The following is a 23,454-nucleotide window of genomic DNA, read 5'->3' as shown; positions in this document are numbered from 1 at the left end:
CATGTGCGTCCCTCTTTACACACACGTGTAGCCACTGAAGCATCACATGTCTATCCCAATTTGAACCATCATGGTCATCAACTCTCAACCACTGTCATGACTAACAAGAATCTGACGGCCCCTACAATACTTCCACACCCCAACCAACAAGCTTCCTTTTCAAAAAAAGCGCCTCTTGCGGATACGATGAAACTCCAGCAAACTTGGCCTAGTGTACCAAGCATACAATATGGACTACCCAATCAACCTTTTACTATGCCAACGAGTTCGAAATATTTTACTGTGCCTCTCTATAATTTCATGTGGTAGTTGTCTTTCTAGCATCCTTCCACACGCCTACATCCCCTTTAGGATAGGTCAACCAGGTTCACCTCCCACTAAGATGAACTTGGCTTTGATGCCAACTATCACGGGCTCACCTTTTCAGGCAGCGAAACACCCGTGTGATACCTTGACTTCTCAAAGCCAAGGTTAGCCTTCCAACCATTAGAGTAACAATGGGCTCATTTTTTGCACAACCGTGTGCCTCGTGCACACTTTCGTCTCTCGAACAACTCCCGCAGAGTCATGCTCATAAGCACCCATGCATCGAGGTTCTCTAGCCAAGATACTCGCACTGTCCATATGTTCATGGACCCATCCTCAAGGCACCATGCCTGCACGCATGCTGGCAGGCCCTCGAGACAAGCCACCAAACTAGTAGCATACGTTAGACCTCTGTCTCTTTCCAGCATGATGCATCCGTCCCATTCGCGTATGTAAACTAGCCCACGAATGACTACTCGTGTCATCTCGTGTTAGTACTCATGCCCAAGGCGCACCACAACGTCTTTTTGAGATTTAGGCCATGTCCTGTGCAAGCAGCATATCAACAAGCCAATATAAAAGTACCTGCTAACCTTTGGCAACATTCTTAGACGCACTACTGGGTCGCCTCGATAGTGTCCATGAGTATTCAAACTCGTGGAGACATATGAGTCCCCTCGTGATCCTCATATGCCTGTCCTACTAGTCCTACTGACCAGTAGTAGCTCACTTAGTACCAAGGTGTCAGGGGGTGGTGGAGAGCTGACACCAAGTACTCCCCTCTTAAAGAGCATTCTAAGCTTTTAGCCTTCTACCAGGAACATACATGATTTTTGCTCTGTAGACACCGTTGGAATTTATTTTACCAGGATCTTAGATCTACTCACAAGTATGTTGATTAACACCCTAAATATGAACTTTCTAAAACGATGAAATAAACACGTATAAAGTTTAATAAACCTTACATTGGGTGCAGCGAAATATAATGACTCCTTTCGTTCAGATATCTAGCCCTTGATTCCTTTCTGTAGCAGAGCATTATCAATATCTGAACCTGGATCTCTTTCTCTGAATCTTTGATGCTGAAACTCCTTCTTGCTGAAAGTCTTTCTTCACGATCTTCCTCACTATGATTGAGGTATCACTTGCTGTGTGTGGGCACTACTCATACACTAAGGATTTCGAAATTCAAGAGGAAGAGAGAGAGAGTGGGTTCGGCCAAAGATAGGGAGAGAGAGAGGCTCAGTTTTTTTTCTGAATCAGAAGTGTCAGAAAAAGTGTAATTTTCCTGAAGCCTTCACTATCTATTTATAGCATTCCACTAGGGTTAGGTTTGAATTATTTGGCATTAAAATAATGAAAATATCAGAGGGAAAAACCCTACAAAAGTGGCTGGCCCTACATAGTGGATTTGGGCCTCACTTTTTGCAATTTTGCAGTTTTACCTTTTCTGCATTTGATTTTCTCAAAACCGCCAATTTTCAAATTCAACCATTTAAATGCCAATTCTAACTATTTAATAACTATAAATAATTATTAAATAATATTATCATTTATCATATTTATTAATTGAACCATACAAAGTATCATAATTAACAAATATGCCCCTAAAACTCTTTCTTTACAATTTCGCCCTTACTTAGTGAAAAATTCACAAATAGACATAGTCTAAATTGAGAATTATAATTGATTAATCAAAACCAATCACATGAGTCTTACAAGCAATATTATCTCAACTAGTGCGGGGACCATGGGTCTATATAACCGAGCTTCCAATAAGTAGATCAAGAATTTAGCACTAAAATTCACTAACTTATTAATTCTTCGTTGAATCCACGCATAGAACTTGAAATTGCACTCTCAGTATATAGAATGCTCTATATGTTCCACCATATAGACACATCATTAGTTATCCATTGTTATAATCCTAATGTGATCAATGATCCTTTATATGAATGATCTACACTGTAAAGGGATTAAATTACCGTTACACCCTACAATGTATTTATTCCTTAAAATACTTGACCCCGTATAAATGATATTTCAGCTTATGTGAAATGAATACTCCACCATTTATGTTCGTTTGGTCAAGCTCGAAGGAGATCATCCTTTGCTTACTATTCGCCAGATAGAAGCTATAGATTCCATGTTTATGATAGCGCTCCCACTCAATTGCACTACCGTGTTCCCAAAATGTACGTATCACCCTGACCTAAAAGTAGGCTTAACTAACAAATCAAAGAACACGAATAGCCTCTCGAGATTGAGCCTAATCATATCAGGATTAAGATCATTTGATCTAGGATCAACTAGGCGATATTGACTTGAATAGATATTACGGTAAGTTTAATAAATCTAAGTCAAAGTTCAATATCGGTCCCTTCCGATGCATACTCCATGCATCCAACCTAAGCTTTACTTTAACCAATGCTTTGGAAAGAACATAGCACTTCTCCAAATGCAAGTAAACTCTGTTGTAGATTATCATATCAGTAAAACCCTATGTCTGATAAATCTAGGAAACTTTATTCACATAGTCATGTTTACTTTCCAATGTGTTGACGGCACAATAAACAGGATCAAGTATGTGAAAAGAGTTTCAGATGAATTTATACATTATGTACATATAATCATGAAATAAATCATGTGAACCATGCAACATTAAATGTTATTTCTGATCTATATTAATAAGTAAATCTGATTGTATTGAAATGAGTTTTATTTAGGGCATAAAACCCAACAGACACATGGTCAAACCATATACTAAATCACAAAGTTTCTCAAATCTGATTGCACCATTGTATTCGTAGACCCAAATAAATAGCGAATACCAAGTCTCGTCGCAATTTGGACAATACTAAAGATATTTACGAAAATGCTACTACCGTACAAACTAAGCATCAGCATGCCACCAGCATGCATATCAACATGCGCCACCACTTGACCACTGCTTGGCCAACTTGTGGGCATCACCTAGCTTGTAACGTGCCACCTTAGCACGCACATTACACTAAGTGTTGAAAGTAAATCCCCACATTCACTGTAAAACGAGAACATTTATCAAAGATTACAAGCAGTAAAAACCTTATGTGGCCTTCGGCCTCTAAGCAACCTAGACAGAGTATTTAAGTTATTTACAAAGTCTGTTAACACTTTGTAACTAACTCTCCTATCTCTGCTCTCCTCTACAGCACATATAAAAAGCCAGAAAATACAACAACAACAACACAGAATATCAGAATCAGATTAATACAACTTTAGATCAGTATATACAATAAGAAAATCAAATCAGTACACAAGTTGTCACAGAAATCAGATTGAGTTCTTTGGAGGAAGCTTACAGTGGGGTAAGCTTTGGAACCCTAGGATTAGGGTTCAGATATCCAAGAAGCCAAGGAGATCGTTCATGCAACAGAAAGAGAAGAAGAAAAATTATTACTGATTTTAAGAGAGAAAAACAGAGAGAAAAAGAGGAGAAAAAAACTGTAACTATTTTCGGATTACCAAAATATTACCTGTGTGTTTTGGAATCCCACCCATTGTAATCTCTAATCTTTGAAGATCCATAGTGGAACGAGGCGAGCTCGAAGAGGACGTACCCAGCACAATATTTTGGGGAACTTCTATAAAAATCTGGCGTTTTCTTCTCTATTTTTCTTTTTTGAATTTTCATTGCTGTGTTTATTTGATTGTTGTTTGTGTATATGACTTCTGGGTTTTAATTCGATTTGGGAAGGAACTAATTTTTGGGGTTTGTATCTGGTTATTGGGGGTTGACTTTGTGTTCTTCAGAGAAGAACAACGAAGGAGAAAAAGGGGGCTCTGCTAGGGTTTGTGCCGTGTGTGTATATGAATCATAAATGATATATAAGTATCTAGGTTATTTAGGGTTTCTTAGGTGTGTGTTAAACGACTTGTAGCTTATAGGAAGGGGGTTATCGTTTGGGTTTTCATTTCTGGAGTCAACAGTGGGTTTGGCTGCGGTAAAAGGTCGAAATTGACCTTGGTATATTGATTAACCTATTTCTGTGTGTAGGGTAAATGTGGAATAAAATTCCAACTCTAAGCATTGTCATAGTTTTACTTAAGACAACTTAATTAGAGGAATTGATATTTAAATAGTATGAACGAAAAAAAAAACCTTTATAGTAGATCATTATTTGTGAATATATGCCTCCACCACACGCGTCATGGTCAACGGCCTTGTTCATTAGGGCGAAAGAAAAAATAATTAGAGATGGCATATATGGTCTAATTGTTGGGTTTTATGCCGTAAATAAAACTCATTTCAATACAATCAGATTTACTTATTAATATAGATCAGAAATAACATTTAATGTTGCATGGTTCACATGATTTATTACATGATTATATGTACATAATGTATAAATTCATCTGAAACCCTTTTCACATACTTGATTCTGTTTATTGTGCCGTCAACACATTGGAAAGTAAACATGACTATGTGAATAAAGTTTCCTAGATTTATCAGACATAGGGTTTTACTGATATGATAATCTACAACAGAGTTTACTTGCATTTGGAGAAGTGCTATGTTCTTTCCAGAGCATTGGTTAAAGTAAAGCTCAGGTTGGATGCATGGAGTATGCATCGGAAGGGACCGATATTGAACTTTGACTTAGATTTATTAAACTTACCGTAATATCTATTCAAATTAATATCGCCTAGTTGATCCTAGATCAAATGATCTTAATCCTGATATGATTAGGCTCAATCTCGAGAGGCTATTCGTGTTCTTTGATTTGTTAGTTAAGCCTACTTTTAGGTCAGGGTGATACGTACAATTTGGGAACACGGTAGTGCAATTGAGTGGGAGCGCTATCATAAACATGGAATCTATAGCTTCTATCTGGCGAATAGTAAGCAAAGGATGATCTCCTTCGAGCTTGACCAAACGAACATAAATGGTGGAGTACTCATTTCACATAAGCTGAAATATCATTTATACGGGGTCAAGTGTTTTAAGGATAAAATACATTGTAGGGTGTAACGGTAATCTAATCCCTTTACAGTGTAGATCATTCATATAAAGGATCATTGATCACATTAGGATTATAACAATGGATAACTAATGATGTGTCTATATGGTGGAACATATAAAGCATTCTATATAACTGAGAGTGCAATTCTAAGTTCTATACGTGGATTCAACGAAGAATTAATAAGTTAGTGAATTTTAGTGCTAAATTCTTGATCTACTTATTGGAAGCTCCGTTATATAGACCCATGGTCCTCGCACTAGTTGAGATAATATTGCTTGTAAGACTCATATAATTGGTTTTGATTAATCAATTATAATTCTCAATTTAGACTATGTCTATTTGTGAAATTTTCACTAAGTAAGGGCGAAATTGTAAAGAAAGAGTTTTAGGGGCATATTTGTTAATTATGATACTTTGTATGGTACAATTAATAAATATGATAAATGACAATATTATTTAATAATTATTTATAGTTATTAACTAGTTAGAATTGGCATTTAAATGGTTGAATTAGAAAATTTGGCGTTTTTGAGAAAATCAGATGTAGAAAAGATAAAACTGCAAAATTGCAAAAGTGAGGCCCAAATCCACTAGTATAGGGCCGGCCACTTTTGTAGGAAATTTAAACTGATATTTTCATTAATTTAATGCCAAATAATTCAAACCTAACCCTAGTGGAATGCTATAAATAGATAGTGAAGGCTTCAGGAAAATTACACTTAAATTTTCTATTTTTCCTTCAGAGAAAAACCTGAGCCTTCTCTCTCCCTATCTGGCCGACCACTCCCTCTCTCTTTCTTCCCTCTTGAATTTTGAAATTCTTAGTGTGAGAGTAGTGCCCACACACAGCAAGTGATACCTCAATCATAGTGAGGAAGATCGTGAAGAAAGACTTTTAGCAAGAAGGAGTTTTAGCACTAAAGAATCAGAGAAAGAGATCCAGGTTCAAATATTGATAATGCTCTGCTACAGAAAGGAATCAAGGGCTAGATATCTGAACGGAAGGAGTCATTATATTCCGCTGCACCCAATGTAAGGTTTCCTAAACTTTATGTGTTTATTTCATCGTTTTAGAAAGTTCATATTTAGGGTGTTAATCAACATACTTGTGAGTAGATCTAAGATCCTGGTAAAATAAATTCCAACAACTGGCCTCAGAGCCATGGTAATTGATTTACTTGCAAGAAATTTGGACTTTAAAACGATTGTTTGTTTATTTTTGGATGGTATCATGTTGTATTGAGTGTTATTTGATGATTGATTGGTGTTTGTGAATTTTCGTGAAAAATAATTGAATATCTGTTTCTGGAATTATTTTTATTGGATATTATGGAAAAAATTAAGCAAGTTACTTTTTTTACAGAACTCAATTTCGATTTAATTTGAATTAGTTATGATTTTTTGAAGATTCAAAAAAATCGGAGTTGTGCTGAAATTTTCCTGCGATCGTGCTGTCCGTACAGCTCACAATTTTTTCGTTTTTATTCGATTTTTCATGCTTTTTCATGGAATTAGCTTCCGATTTTTTGTGTAGTTCTATATTTATACTAATACTATTCCTAATTCAATTCTAATTATCATTATGAATTAATTTAATATTTTTTTTTAAATTTAATTCAAGATATTAGTGTAATTTGAATTTAAAAATAGTTAGTATCTATCTTATTTGCTTAATAATCTATCTTATTTTTAAATTTGATTATATCTTATCTTATTTTTAAATTTAAGGTCAGATTTTAAATATTTTAAATTTAATTTTTTTTTAAATAATTTGACCTTATTTAAACTTAAAATAAGATAACTATAATCATGTAATTTTAAAAAGATGTAAGATATTTTGCTAACTTTTAAATTTTGTTATTTTATTTATTTAAATTACATTTAAAATCTGAAAAAGATATTCATTTATCTTTTTTAATTTTTTATTTAATTTTTATTTATAAAATAACATTTAAATTTTAAAAGTAGTTAGCAAATTTTGAAATGATATTTAGGTTGGTTTAAACCTAATTTTTCAAAATTGTAGGTTTAATTTTAAATTTAATTTTTTTTTTTAAATTTCAAATTATTCAATTTTTTTTAAAAAAATTTCGAAAAATTATTTTTTATTTAATTAATTATTTCGAAATTAATAATTTAATTTAAAATTAAATAAATCCTACATCCAACTATCCAGCTAACCTTGTTGCAGGAGTATGTGTTTTAGCTTGTGTGTAAGTTTTCAAAACCTATTATTACTTGATTGCAAATAGCCACGGTTACCTTTTGCCAGATCTATTGATCTGATGGCTCCCTTGGTCAAGATAATAATTTGTAACAGGTATATTTACAAACTTCTTTCATCTGTGTATGACCTAGCAACATGATAGGACCCATCCAAAATGTGCCTGTGTGAGCCTATGTGTTTAATTTCATTATAGATGCATATAGGTTGTTGTTGCTAAATAAATTATCATAGTTCTTGATAGATTTTATTTAGGCCCATTTAGTTTTTGGGCCTATTCAATTAATAACAGTTGTTCATTTTAAGGTTAAATTCCTCTCTTTTGGGCCTTGTGTGAGAGTTGGGAGCCATAGAAGTGGGTACGACATACTGAACCCAGCACCCCCTCACATGAACCACCCCAATTGTGAAGGCCTATTTGCTTGATTTGAATAACTGTACTAGGTTAATTAAACTAGTTTAACCTAATAAAATTGATTAGCAACATAATTAATTTCATTTATTTTGAAATTAATTTAAGAAAATTATAGTTTAAAGAATTTTTTATTCTAAGCTAAACTATATGTATTTTCTTGTATTTAATTAAATATAGAATTATAACCATCTAGATTCTTTCTGAAGCTTAATTTAAATTTTTCATTAAATATTCCTATTTAAGTTGATATTTAGTTATCTACAACTTACCAACTTAAATCTGAATATCTTTTGGATTTAAAATTTCAAAATTAAGTTGAGGAATTTTAGGCATTGATTATTAAGATTCTTTAGATATTTTTTAAGTTAATATCTTTTCGAATATTAACTTAAAATGGAATATTTTAGATATTTTTTTTAAGTTAATATCTTTTCGAATATTAACTTAAAATGGAATATTTTTGAATTAAGTGGTTACAACTTAATTTTTGATATTTAATTAAATTTAAATTTGAAAATAACACTAAGAATTTCGAAATCTCAATGAGGAAATATTTAAGTTCTAGATTTTTTCTAATACAACTTAAATTAGATATTTTTTCAAATTTTGTGGAAAAGATACTTAGTCAAATAAGATATTTTCTAGATAGTTATTTCTAGACTACGTCTTATTTCTAATATTAAATAGGAAAATATTATACATTGTGAAATTAATTATTTAAATAATTAATTTTGGTACAATTTATTTTAAGTATATTTTTTCCTAGTATTAAACTAGAGATTAATAATTAAGCCTTCTCTACACTTAATTATTTATTTCTTGAATTTAATACATTTAATTAATTTGAAAATTAAATATCTAAGTTGATTTTCATCATCATACTTAAATATTTCTCTTTCATGACACTTAATTAAATAGAAAATTATTTTTAGTTGAAATTTATTTTTTCAACTAAATTTAAATAATTTTCAAAATATATTTTTTCTTTATTTTATTAATCAAATTTCGAAATTGCATTTCTTAAATGCTGGAATTTCGAATTTTATCTTGAAAAATAGATTAAGTTGTAAATTAATTATTTATTTTAATTAATTTTTGGACCAACTTAAATCAATAATTTTTTCATTTATTGATTAATTTAAAATAAATGAATTAAAATATATTATTAGAAATTGAATTAATTAGTCAAAGGAAAATCTAGATAGGTAATATTTTTGCTTGAAGTATTTTTCTAGTGTATTTAATTAAATAGAAAATTAATATTTAAGTTGATTTTCATCATCATACTTAAATATTTAAAATTTTTCTTATATATATTTAATTAAATAGGAAAATTATATTTTTTGTTGTAAATTAATTTTATTAATTAATTTTGGGCCAACATTAAATTAGAATATTTTTTCCAGGATTAATTTTTTATTTTAACATGCATTTTAAAAAATTGTATCCTTGGATACTTTAATTTTTCGAAATGCAATATATATTTATAGAAAATTAAATTTGAGTTGTAAATTAATTTAAATTAATTTTGTAACAACTTAAATTGAATATTTTTCTAAATATTTATTGGAAATTATTACTAAGATGGAAATAATTCATGTTATTTTCATATCCATCTAAAAAAAAATTTATAAATATTAAATTAAAATTTATATTTAGAATTTTTCATTCTAAATTGGAAATTTTAATTAATAAATATATATATTTAAAATAAATAGATTAAATAAAGAGAATCAAAGAAAATACAACTCTTTTAAATAATGAGCTTTATTATTAAGACATTCGATCTCCATTGTGGGTTTTACACCGCGTTTGTTTTAGTGAGTAATCCTCCCTAATGGAGGAACGTTCATTAGCAATTTCGCACCGTTTAATCTCGAATGATAAGTAGTTTGTAAGTGTTTTGTATGGTATGGATCACCCTAATGGTGGTGACCATACTTGACTTGCAAATTATGAAACAATAGTGGAAGCTCATAAGATAGAATTGCCTTGACTCTCGCCTAAACGGGACAACGTTGAATTCCAATCTTGATCGAATAAAAGGTTGCTAGAATGTTTAACATTTTAGATGAGCTGACAACTCTATTCAATGGATGATAGCTTTGACTCTCGCCTAAACGGGACACTAATATCAGTTTGTTGAAAACCTTGGAAATTATTTAGGATTGTAAGTTTTAGTATTTTCACTTGTCATTCCTACTTGCTATATGTTTAATAATTTCTGAATTGTGTATGAATTTATATTGAACCATGTTATTTTCTGTTATTAAGTTGTAGTTTAATTTCGAATCTTCATTGTTGGTCTAACTTGGCTTGTTTATCTAATTAGATAAATCCCTAGTGGATTTTCACCATTAGACATACATAATAGTGTTAGATCTCGAAAGATAAATATTGTATATGCGACATCTAGCTGTTCATCAATAGATGACACCTTAGACTAGTATTTTTACGATATTAAACAAGAAGATTGTATAAATAAGATTACTTTGACTTTCGCTAATCGAAGCATCGTTGGATTCTTATTTTAAACGAAATTATCCTAATTCCTCTTAGCTTATTCATTTCGAATTAGCTCAATAATATATCATTGGATGAATGGTCTATAAATTATTTCATGTCATTATATTTTCTCTTAAGAAATTAAATGACGCATATGATTATAATCCCGAAATTCTATTCCCAATTGATATAAATCCTCAATCTTAGAAATCTCCTACTTGTATGGGCAAATCAGACTTAGAGTTATATTAGTAGTGGTGGTCCAAGATAGAATTACTCATTATATTTGGTTGAATTTAAGTCTTTGACTTTAATTTTCGAATCCAAACAGAAATTTTCTTATACTTCTAATTCCAGGATGCAATACAGTTACACCTTCACAAGGGTTTAATATCCATCTTCTATTAATGGATTCAAACTGTATGGAATATGAGTTAGGTATTCTGTGACCAGGATCCACTTGCACTATTCTAAGAATTCTTTGATGTAACTAAACCTAAGTCATCAAAAGACACTACCACATTTTTTTTAATCTATGGCATTTGTATCTTATTCATAGTGGATTTGACAAGATCAATCTCTGTAAAGAGTTAATATGCCTATATCCATTGAAAGTAGTTCATCTCATTCGCAGATGGATGTACATTCAGGGGTGGATATGAGTTTTTCGTTGTATTCTTAAAACGATCACTCTAGATTATACCTTATGCAAAGAAATTTGAAATGTTTGAAAATTTTCATTAATTTCTAGCAATGGTTAACACTATTAAGGTAAGTGGTTAAAGATCTTGCGAACTGATAGGGGTGGAGAAATAGTTAGTAGATATGCAGTTCAAAGATCATTAATTTGATTTTTGAATTATATCCAAACTTACCTCCCCAGAAATTTCGAGTTGCATGTTGATGATTAGTTACTAGTCGTTGCCTAATTCCTTCTATGGTAATACAATTTCAGAATGATGTAATGGTTGTATACTTAATGTAAATCATTACTAGATTCATGGATGACCTAATCAAAAATCTTAAGAAAAGCTAGAACTCTTAACCATGGTTTGTTAGCTATTCTAAGTGATTAGGGGTGGACCATCCCATTGTCAATAGATAAGAAAGTGTTTGTTCAAACAAGTACTACTTTTCTAAGATAATGACTAAGTCTGAAAACAAGTAGCAAATAAAGGAGATATTTTTCTTGATTCTAAAAGTGTTCTATCATCTTATATAACATATGATGATCCCACTGCCTCTGTTGTCTTGTCACAACCGAAGAGATCAATACCATTTAGTTTTCTTCGACATAATTCACGGTACCTTGTCGTAGTGGGAGAGTTTCTAGGAACTCACCTTCTTATGACTTGGGAGACACTAGTGATTGAAATCCATTGTGAGTTTAAACAAGTAATGGATTGTCAAGATAGGAAATTAAGAAGAAAAGCCAATAGAACTATGGTTTAATCCATTCACATGGAATAACCTAAAGTTTTCTATTACAAGGACATAAAAGGAAATTTTCGTTTATAAGTCTATTCAATGGACTTAACAAACTTCCTCTTCCTAGTATTATAGGTTTGAGTTTATCTAAACCTATGGCTTGTGGTATACCTGGTAATTACTTACTCTAATGCAAGCAACTTACTTTAGTAAGATGCTGAAGCATTTTCTTTCTAATGGCAATCTATAGAAGCTTCACAACTTCTTAGGCATAGATTTTATTTATCTAAGGAAAAGTCTCAACTATTCCAGAAAAGATAAAGCCATGAAAGAATTTCTTACATCAACAGTGAGAGGTCTTAGATATGCTTTTGTATGTCTTAGACCGTACACTCGTCGTTGAGTGGGAGTAATGAGTAGGTATCAGATTAATCCAGGAGAAGAACATTGGAAGACAATCAAGTAAATCTTAAGATTAAGAAGAGGAACTATATGTTAGTCTATAAGAGTGTGTTTAAAACTCTTAGACTACACGACATCAGATTTCGAAATTTGCCTTTGTGCTAGAAAATCTTTCTGATAAGATGGTGATTACTCTAGGGGTGGAATAGTGATTTTGGAGAAGTGTAAAAACCTATCTGAAGTCTCTAGGTCTACCAGAAAGGGACTGAATGTTAAAGCTGCAGGAAAGGTGCTTATTCAGTCTAAGGAAAGTTCTATACATCTTTGGCACCATTCCAAATTGCCTTAAACTACTAGTGTTAATTTCCTGATTAACCAAAAGTAGTTGCCAAAGGTATAGAATCCAGTATCCGAAAAAGAGTAGACATATAGAGAGGAATTTCACATTATCAATGATTTTGTGATTAAAGGAAGAGTAATGGTGGAGAAAAGGTTGTGTTTAATTCAACCTTTCAGATCCTATTACGAGGAGTTTACTACTACTACACTTGATTTGTATATCAAGGTGTTGAGATTATTTGAAATGCACTTTTAGTTTTATATTAGTGCAAGTGGGAGTTTGTTGGGTTTTATGCCGTAAATAAAACTCATTTCAATACAATCAGATTTACTTATTAATATAGATCAGAAATAACATTTAATGTTGCATGGTTCACATGATTTATTTCATGATTATATGTACATAATGTATAAATTCATCTGAAACCCTTTTCACATACTTGATTCTGTTTATTGTGCCGTCAACACATTGGAAAGTAAACATGACTATGTGAATAAAGTTTCCTAGATTTATCAGACATAGTGTAACACCCTAACTACCTTAGGCGTATTACGTGATTTTTAAACGTACTGTGCAGCTCGTTGCTAATCAACGAGGTTTATGGAAAAACGTGATTGATTAAAATTTTGCTTTTTGATTAAACTTGTAAAACATATTATAAAAGACTCGGGATCCCGATTATAAAAATATTTACAAAAAGTTTCACTGTTTAACTATTACATCAAAATAAAAGTCGTCTAACGACAGTTACAAAAATCTCAGCCTTGCTGTCCCGAGGATCGTACGCTCCAGGCCTAACCGCCCCGACATGTACAATCTCATAAGCTCGCTCACGGTCCATCAGCTATAGCCTTGCCTTTACCTACACATAAACGTAAACTGTGAGTCGACAGACTCAGTAAGAAAAGCATAATAATATCATACATAATACTAACTGCCGTGTCCAACACGATACTGAGTCCCGCTACTGCCATGTCCAACATGGTACTGAGCCACTACTGCCATGTCCAACATGGTACTGAGTTTTGAACGTTCAGGGGACGGTACTATTGACAAGTATCCTCCTGATCGGTCGAACCGGTCATACTCCGCCGCCGGTCATACTCCACCGTACCGACGGGATAGGTCAATAGCCGAACCACCAACCAAATGTCACTGATCGGCCGAACCTGGTCATACTCCGCCGTCGGTCATATTCCACTCGTACCGACGTGACAGGGTTGGATGGTTCGAAGCCTAAATACATAACTAATGTAATCTAGCAGGCTTCCTACATGCACGCTAAACATGTAATATACATATGCATACTGTTATACTAATCTTACTCGGATTCCGATTTCGGGTGTGCCGGCCAACCCGACCGGAACCGAAGCCGAGTGGCGGACATCGGCTCCTAAACCATAAAAATCACAACGCTATAAGTGACACGCTAAATCACTTCCCGGGGACTAAAACTTGGAACTAAAAGTTTCCCTATCGATAAAAAGCATGGCAATACCCCTAAAAACATAAAAACGAGGAAAACTAGGGTTCGGAAAAATTCCCCAACCTACAGATCGGTTGCCCAACCGGAATTCGGCTCGGGAATTATCGAACCCTCATCCGGAATTCCGGATGCACAACCGGAATTCCGGTTCCTCGCAGGCAGCCAACTAAAATTCTCATAACTCGACCAATTCAACCCCAATTGGTACCAAACTTTCCAGACCTGTTCTAAACACCCCAAAGAACAAATCTAAAGCCTCAAAACCACCCAGAAAGCACATACACAAAAATCACCATTGGAGCTCAAGCTTTGAGTTCCAAACTCAAGCTTGAGCAAAACCACCTAACATGCATCCAAACCTAGTTAATTCTACTCAACTAAGCATGAATAAGCTTCTGAAAACATACAAGAACATCCAGCAACTTCACAGAACAAAAAGAACCATTTCTTTCAAAAATTCATAACTTTTTCACATAAAAACTAAAAGCTTTGAACAACCTAACTAACATGCTTTCAACATAGCTCAACTAATATCAATTAACATGCTTTAAACCACATATATCAACAACAAAATCACAAGAAGAACATATACCAAAATCATCATGCATTTCACTCAATATTCATCATTTTTTTCATAATTTCAAGGAGAAATCAAGAGAGCTAACCTAGCTTGGAAAAATGCTTAGATTAGGATGAGAATTCACTTGAAAGATTGAACAAAACCCAGCCCTTTGAATCCCATGCACCAGCCGAAAATGAGAGGAAAAGAGAGAGAGAGAGTTTTCTTTTGAAATTTCTAATTTTTTACTAAGTGTGAAATGAGAGAAAATAAAAGAATAAGCCACTTAAACCATTTTATTTCAGCCCTTAAAATAAACAATTAACATTTATTTTCCATTTCATAAATCACATAAGACAAAATACTAATGGGGCAAAAAGACCATTTTGCCCCTCCACCCTAAAACCACATAAATCATACTAAAGGGGTATTTTTGGGACATTCTAAATTCCCGGCCATTCCCGACATTCCCAATGTCTAAAACCCATCCCCAAATTACCAACATACTAAGTTGTGATTTCTACTGAGCCAAACGCCGAGTTCCAAAATACCGGACACCGGAAATGCGAAATATAAAAACTACTGATGACATAATCATGCATTTCTGAATTCCATAAATAACAGTAATAAATTATTTAAATAGCTATAAATAATTTCATAATTAAACATAAACAACTGCTAATTTCCAAATTAACTAAGCGGGCTTTACAACTATTCCCCCCTTAAAAGGATTTCGTCCCCGAAATCTAACCTGAATAACTCTGGATATTGAGCTCTCATATCTGACTCTAGCTCCCAGGTGGCTTCCTCCACCTTGCTGTTTCTCCAGAGAACCTTGACCAATGCTATGGTCTTATTCCGAAGGACTTTATCCTTTCTATCCAGGATCTGCACTGGTTGTTCCTCATATGACATGTCTGGCTGAAGCTGAAGACTCTCATAACTGAGTATATGAGAGGGGTCTGAAACGTATTTTCTCAACATTGAGACATGGAATACGTTGTGCACTGCTGATAAGGCTGGAGGCAATGCTAACCGATATGCCACTTGACCTATCTTCTCGAGAATCTCGAAAGGTCCTGTAAACCTAGGGCATAACTTGCCTCTTTTCCCGAAACGTTTAATCCCCTTCATCGGAGATACTCGCAAAAACACATGGTCCCCTACTCGGAACTCAACATCTCTACGTTTCGGACCGCGTAACTCTTCCGTCCGCTTCCGTGAGGCAAGCATTCTAGCTTTTATCTTTTCTATTGCCTCATTGGTCCGCTGAACTGACTCTGGACCTAGGTATTTCCTCTCCCCTGTCTCATCCCAGTGGATAGGGGATCTACATTTCCTACCGTACAACAGTTCATAGGGTGCCATCCCTATCGTACTCTGATAACTGTTGTTGTAAGAGAATTCTATCAACGGTAGATACTTACTCCATGAGCCTTCAAAGTCCATAACACAGGCTCTCAACATATCCTCCAATATCTGAATCGTCCTTTCGGACTGACCATCTGTCTGAGGATGGAATGCTGTACTGAATTTTAGCTTTGTACCCATTGCCCGTTGCAAACTTTGCCAAAATTTGGAGGTGAATTTCGGATCCCTGTCCGAAACTATAGACTTCGGTACCCCGTGAAGTCTCACTATCTCCCTGACATATAACTCTGCCAACTGATCCACTGTAAATGTTGTTCTGACCGGCAGAAAATGAGCAGATTTCGTAAATCGGTCCACCACTACCCAGATGGAATCATGCAAACCCGTGGTCCTAGGTAACCCGACCATAAAATCCATCGTAATATCCTCCCATTTCCATTCTGGTAGGGTTAGAGGCTGCAACAACCCTGCTGGTCTCTGATGTTCAGCCTTGATCTGCTGACAAGTGAGGCATCTCGATACGAATTCTACCAAATTCTTCTTCATACCGTTCCACCAGAAGTACGGTTTCAAATCTTGGTACATCTTAGTGGTGCCGGGATGCAGAGAATATGGGGTAGAATGAGCCTCCTCAAAGATCTCGAATTCCACACTGTTCGGAACACAAACCCTGGCTTTATACAAAAGCATCCCACTATCTGACATCGAAAAGTCTTTGGCTTGACCAGCCAATACCTCATCTCGGATCTTCACTAACTCCGGATCTGTCATCTGAGCGACTTTTATTCTTTCCAACAGATCAGATTGTAGCGTCAAGTTGTGAAGCTGACCTACCACAAACTCAATGCTGGATCTAACCATATCCTCTGCTAGCTGAGGTGAGATCTGAACCATGCTAGCTACTTGCCCGGGACCCTTTCTGCTCAGGGCATCGGCCACTACATTGGCTTTTCCGGGATGATAGAGGATCTCACAATCATAATCCTTCACTAATTCCAACCAACGCCTTTGTCTCATGTTCAAATCTTTCTGAGTAAAGAAATACTTGAGACTCTTATGGTCGGTATAGATCTCACACTTCTCTCCATACAGGTAATGCCGCCAAATCTTCAGTGCAAAAACCACTGCGGCCAATTCTAGATCATGAGTCGGGTATCGCTGTTCATAATCCTTTAACTGACGGGAGGCATAAGCGATAACCCGATCGGCTTGCATCAATACGCACCCCAAACCTTGTTTGGATGCGTCACAGTAGACTACGAACTTCTCCTTGTCCGAAGGCAAAGCTAGTACCGGAGCAGTAATCAACCTCTGTTTCAGCTCCTGAAAACTAGCTTCGCATTTATCTGACCAGATAAATCGCTGATTCTTCTTTGTAAGCTCGGTTAGGGGCATTGAAATTTTGGAGAACCCCTCCACGAACCTACGGTAGTACCCAGCTAATCCCAAGAAGCTTCTGATCTCTGTCACTGTCTTCGGTCTCGGCCAATCCCTGACGGATTCAATCTTCCCGGGATCCACCTTGATCCCATCTTCACTCACAATGTGCCCTAGGAAGGACACCTGAGACAACCAGAACTCACATTTCTTGAACTTGGCGTAGAGCTTATGTTCTCGAAGTCGTTGCAGTACCATCTGAAGATGTAACTCGTGCTCCTCTTCTGATTGAGAGTACACGAGGATGTCGTCGATAAACACAATCACACAGATATCGAGGAAATCCTTGAATACTCTATTCATCAGGTCCATGAATGCTGCAGGAGCATTGGTTAGTCCGAATGACATAACCAGAAACTCGTAATGTCCATACCTAGTGCGGAAAGCCGTCTTCGGAATGTCCTCCTCTCGGATTCTCAACTGATGATAACCCGAACGGAGATCAATCTTAGAAAAGACCGTCTTCCCCTGAAGCTGATCGAACAAGTCATCGATCCTAGGTAATGGATATTTATTCTTCACCGTCAGCTTGTTCAACTCTCTGTAGTCGATGCACATCCTCATAGATCCATCCTTCTTCTTGACGAACAAAACCGGGGCTCCCCAGGGTGACACACTGGGTCGAATGAACCCTATGTCAAGCAACCCTTGGAGCTGAATCTTTAATTCCTTAAGTTCAGCTGGAGCCATCCTATACGGGGCTTTGGAAACCGGATCCACCCCTGGTGCCAAGTCAATCATGAAATCAATCTCCCGCTGAGGTGGTAACCCTGGAAGTTCTTCGGGAAAAACGTCCAAAAATTCCCGAACCACTCTGATGTCCTCTGGCCGAATGGTGTCTGGCCGAGTGGTGTCCACCACCACGGCCAGAAACCCTAAGCACCCACCGTGCAACAATTCTCTCGCTGACATAGCCGAGATCACCGGGATCCGAGATCCCTGAACGGAACCCACAAATACAAACGGTTCTTCACTTTCCGGTTGGAAGACCACCATCTTCCTCTTACAGTCAATGCTCGCCGAATATTTAGATAGGAAATCCATTCCTAAAATAATATCAAATTCGACTAAGCTCATCTCTATCAGATCAGCGCTTAACTCTCTACCATCTATCCTGATCGGCATCGACCTAATCCACCTATTGGAGATAACCAATTCTCCGCCAGGTAACTGTTGCTATAATTTTAAACACTACGCAAGTATACGCAATCAAGTAGTAAATCTCACACAGGTGAGGTCGATCCCACAGGGAATTGGATTAAGTACCACTAAATTATACTTATGATTCTATTCGGTAAATCAAAAGCAATTATGATTTAAAAACCGTAAAATATGAAAGAAATTCAGAAAACTTAATAACACAATTTAAAGTTAAGCAAGATGAGACAATAGGGAGGAGAATCCTGTTGTTGTTTACCCAAATCGTTAATGATTAATTACTATCCTATTCTTGAAGTGAATGACAGATTATGAAACAACCTAGCTCCTTTCAGATCTTCTAGATTCTAAATCACATGTTATCTAATTAATTCCTTAATTAAACTAACATGAAATCAGCATTAAGTAATAATCTACTCGTCACATAAGTCATGCGAATACTTTCGTTTCACATAGAACATCGATTATCTTAATTTTAGCATTCTCAATTCTCACTTTTCAGATTTTGAATTGAGATCATAGAGCATGCACAAGGTGATCAATCTTAAACATGAAATTAAACACAAATTAAGATAATTTCACACACAAGAATTGAGGAATGGTAATTAAACATTAACTAGGCAAAACATTAAACAACAATCATCATCCTCCCTAAATGGGAAATTTAGTTCAGAAACAAATCCATAACCATTCCTATGACAATATTCAACATAAATAAATTAAAGAGGAATAAAGAAAAGAACTGTTGGTGGATGAATTCTGGATCTTCACTTGAATCTCTATGCTCTTCCCGCCGCTCTCCCGTGTTTTAGGGTTCCAAATCGCTCCCACGACTTTCAATCGCAGTTTTCTATTTATAATTGAAATTTAGGGTTCGATGGACGAAAATGCCCCTGGTCCGTACGGGATCTCGCCGCGGCCAAGCTTCCTCTCGCCGCGGCGAGAAATTGCCAAATTTAGGCTCTCTCTGTATCTCGTAACTCGCCGCGGCGAGCCTCTTCATCGCCGCGGCGACTGATGCTTCTGAATTCTCGAGATCTAGCCGCGGCCAAGTTGTGTTTAGCCGCGGCCAGATATGCACAAAAACTCAAAAATTGAGTTTTCTTCGGCTCAAAGACGTCTTTTAATGAATTTCTGCACCCGAGACCTCTTTTATTCCAAAGAACCTGAAAACATAGAAAACAAGCGTAATTCCGTCCCAACACAGCTAGAAATGCACATAAATTGGATCCAAAACATAGGCTAAAAATAGCCTAACAAACTCCCCCAAACTGACTCTTTACTCGTCCCCGAGTAAACTAAGACTAAACTAAAAAAACTGACAATGATAGCTGAACTTTCCAACAATTTAATTGTTACCACCACCTGCACAACTTCAATCCATCAATAACCAGAATTTCAACTTGCCAACTCTAAGAACTAAGTTGAATGTGCAATTTACAAGTAAGTAATTCATACAAACATAAAGCATCGCAATTTCCATCAATATCACAACTGTTCTAACTTTCCAACATCCCACTAACACATGATCAATAAGTTTGAATGACATACCTCTCTCCACTAATGTTGACAAATTTCTATTTGGAATCAATAGGTCTTTTTCGGTTAGCATCACATGGCTTAGGTACATGGGTAGGTGAGAAGTCATTTAGGCTATACTATACCATAAGCACAATTATACCAAACAAACCTAGACAATTCTTTTGCTTTCTTTCCATATATCCCAAAAACAGAAATAAGAGATTGCAATTTTTCTTATGTGTGTACCTCATAATTTTCTTAACTTTTTTTTTTTTCAAGAAGACACATTTTTTTTTTTTTTTCATAGGCACAACGCACAATATTATTCTCTTTTTTTTCAATCTCTCATTCCTACACTTTATATTTTTTCACTTACAACACTTATTCCCCCCAAACTTGCTTCAAGGCTCATGGCATAATAAAATATGTTCAGGGTGAAAAAAGTTCAAGATAACGCTCAGTTAAGTGGTGAAAAATTTTTTCAAACAGGCTAAGGCTCAACTTTGGGTATACTATGGTAAAAAATTCATAGGCAGGCTTGAAAGGCTCAATCGTTCCAAAGAAAACTTGCCTAAATCACTTTCCAAACAAAAATCATCAAGGATTTCGCTTCAAGAGAGTATGTCAAACAAATTATATTCCATGTTCAATCAATCATTCCACAAACCAAATAGAACAGAGGTGATACGTGAGAATAGCAAATGTTTTAAATCTACATGAATCACTTCCTAGCACACATCCAATTTAATTCAAACAGTTGCAAGTCAAGCACACAGTTATGTTTTAATCCATTGCACAAGTGAATAACAACAATTCAATCCATCTTTCAATTTAACTATCACGAAAGACTAAAAAAAAACTAAAACAAACTAAACTAAAACAAATAAACGCGAAAAAATAAATTAAGTTCCCCCCCCCAAACTAAAATGCACATTGTCCCCAATGTGTGAAAATAAACCAGGGTGAGAGAAACTTACCTGAGCCCCATCAGAAGGGATCAAGTCCACCCTTTGCATTCAAAAGAGCCCTCGCACTAAATGAAGACAATTTACCACCAATAGTGTTGATTTCAGAGTTTTGCACAAGAGTAAGCTCACCTTGTAACTACCACACATCAATCTTTTCCAACGACGCCGAATCGTTCGAAGTCGCTCTTTAGGCTTTGCTTTCTTCTTATCGGTTTAACAAAAGAACCCTTCACCACCTCAATCTTGCAACAGGTAGGAATGTCAGTTGGGGCAAAAACATTAAAATTGACCTCTTCATCTTGGACTCGCAACTTTAACTCCCCCTTTTGAACATCTATTAATGCTCGACCCGTGGCCAAGAATGGTCTTCCCAAAATAATGGGAATAGTTGAATCTTCCTCCATATCAAGAATTAAGAAATCAGCAGGGAAGATAAACTTACCAACCTTCACCAGTACATCTTCAATTATGCCACGAGGATGAGTTAGAGAACGATCCGCTAGTTGTAGAGTCACTGTTGTGGGCTTTGCTTTTCCCAATCCTAGCCTTTTGAAGACAGACAACGGCATTAGATTAATGCTTGCTCCCAGATCACATAGAGCTTTAGTTTCCACTGAACCCCCTATAGAGCATGGAATATTGAAACTACCCGGATCTTTAAGCTTGGGCGGTAGTTTCTTTTGCAAAATGGCGCTACACTCCTCAGTTAATGCCACTGTTTCATAGTCCTCCATTTTTCGCTTCTTAGACAATATCTCCTTCATGAACTTCACATAACGGGGCATTTGTTCCAAGGCTTCAGCAAAAGGAATGTTGATGTGTAGTCTTTTGAAGACCTCTAGAAATTTTGTAAACTGCTTGTCTAGATTGGTCTTTCGGAGTCTGTGAGGATAAGGTATCTTCACATGATGATCAATACCGATTGGTGGAGACCGTTGTGGTGGTGCGGGGCTATCGGTAGTTTTCTTTTCTATTGATGTTGGAGTTGGTGCCGATTGATCTTTAACTTCTTCATTGAATGGTTGTACCACATCAGGCCCATCATAATTCTTTCCACTCCTCAAGGAAATTGCTTTACATTGCTCTTTTCCTTTTGCCTCACTAGTGCTAGCTGAATTTCCTTGAGCTTGGGTTGCCACTTGAGTAGCCAATTGTTCCATTTGAGTTTCTAGAGTTTTAATAGAGGCTCTAGTTTCCATCATGAATTGGAGCAATAAATCAGCTTGGATGTTGGAGCCACTAGGACTTTGTTGTTGGTTTTGTTGGGGCTGATTTCTCCGCCGGTAGAACCCCCGTTGGTTGTGCCCATAATTATTATTTTGGGAGTAGTTCCCAATGGCTTTTGCTTGATCCATTGGCAAATTATCCACATCTGCCTGACACTCTGAAAAGTGATGGTTGCCTCCACATATCTCACAAATAACTTGGGCTTGTTTAGCTTGCCCTGCAATGATTTTAGTCAATGCCTCAACCTGAGCTGTTAACTTTGTGATGGCATCAACCTCTAGCACACCAGCTGCTTTCTTAGTTTGACTCCTTTCAGTTGGCCACTGCTGATTATTTAGAGCCATCTCCTCTAATAGATCGTAAGCCTCATTAGCACTCTTTCTCATAAAAGCTCCACCATTCTTGCATCTATTAAAGTTCTAGTATTACCAACCAGCCCGTTATAAAAGTTGTGAACCAGCATCCACTTCTCTATACCATGATGAGGGCATTTTCTGATTAGATCTTTAAACCTCTCCCAAGCCTCATGGAGAGATTCATTATCTTGCTGACAGAAGTTGTTTATTTCTCCTCGCAGCTTTGCAGACTTTGCTGGAGGGAAGAATTTAGACAGAAATTTTGTTGCTAAGTCTGTCCATGTTGCTATAGAATTTGGTGGCAAGGAGATCAACCAACTCTTGGCTCGCTCTCTCAGTGAGAATGGAAACAGTCTCAAACGGATGGCGTCATCACTAACCCCATTGACTTTGAAGGTCTGACATAACTCCATGAAGTTCGATAGATGCAGATTGGGGTCTTCAGAAGGGAGTCCACCAAACTGGACTGAAGACTGCACCATTTGTAGTATGGCAGGCTTAATCTCGAAATTATTTGCATCCACTGCCGGTGGCCTGATACATGACTGCACTCCCGTCAGAGTAGGGAGAATGTAATCTCTCAAGCTACGGCCATTAGCTTGATCTTCCACGGCACCTCCATTATTACCGTTATTACCCCCATTGTTTCCAGCATTATTGTTCACATTCGCGGCCATGATCTACGATGTTTCGGCGATTCTTTGAAACTCTTTCTTGCCTCTTGTTCTTTCGATTCCTCCTGCAAGTT

The 23,454-nt window shown here is 35.9% G+C and overlaps 1 protein-coding gene and 1 non-coding gene across 2 annotated transcripts; one reads left to right on the top strand and one right to left on the bottom strand.

Moving 5' to 3' along the window:
- Window positions 1-20,986: 20,986 nt before the first annotated feature.
- On the bottom strand, window positions 20,987-21,998 carry LOC133039319 (uncharacterized). The gene is made up of 2 exons (XM_061118185.1): window positions 21,344-21,998; window positions 20,987-21,003 (listed from the first exon to the last, which is right to left on the bottom strand). Exons 1-2 carry the CDS (start codon window positions 21,906-21,908, stop codon window positions 20,987-20,989), a joined length of 582 nt encoding a protein of 193 aa, XP_060974168.1. The 5' UTR covers window positions 21,909-21,998.
- An 825-nt stretch (window positions 21,999-22,823) lies between these two features.
- Window positions 22,824-22,930, top strand: LOC115696117 (small nucleolar RNA R71). The gene has a single exon (XR_004007712.2). It is a non-coding gene; the product is annotated as a small nucleolar RNA R71 (small nucleolar RNA).
- The last annotated feature ends 524 nt before the right edge of the window (window positions 22,931-23,454 follow it).

This window comes from Cannabis sativa, chromosome 6 (assembly GCF_029168945.1).
Source record: "Cannabis sativa cultivar Pink pepper isolate KNU-18-1 chromosome 6, ASM2916894v1, whole genome shotgun sequence".
Lineage (NCBI taxonomy): Eukaryota > Viridiplantae > Streptophyta > Magnoliopsida > Rosales > Cannabaceae > Cannabis > Cannabis sativa.
Note: the sequence above shows the minus strand (reverse complement) of the source record. Positions and strands in the feature narration are given on the sequence as shown.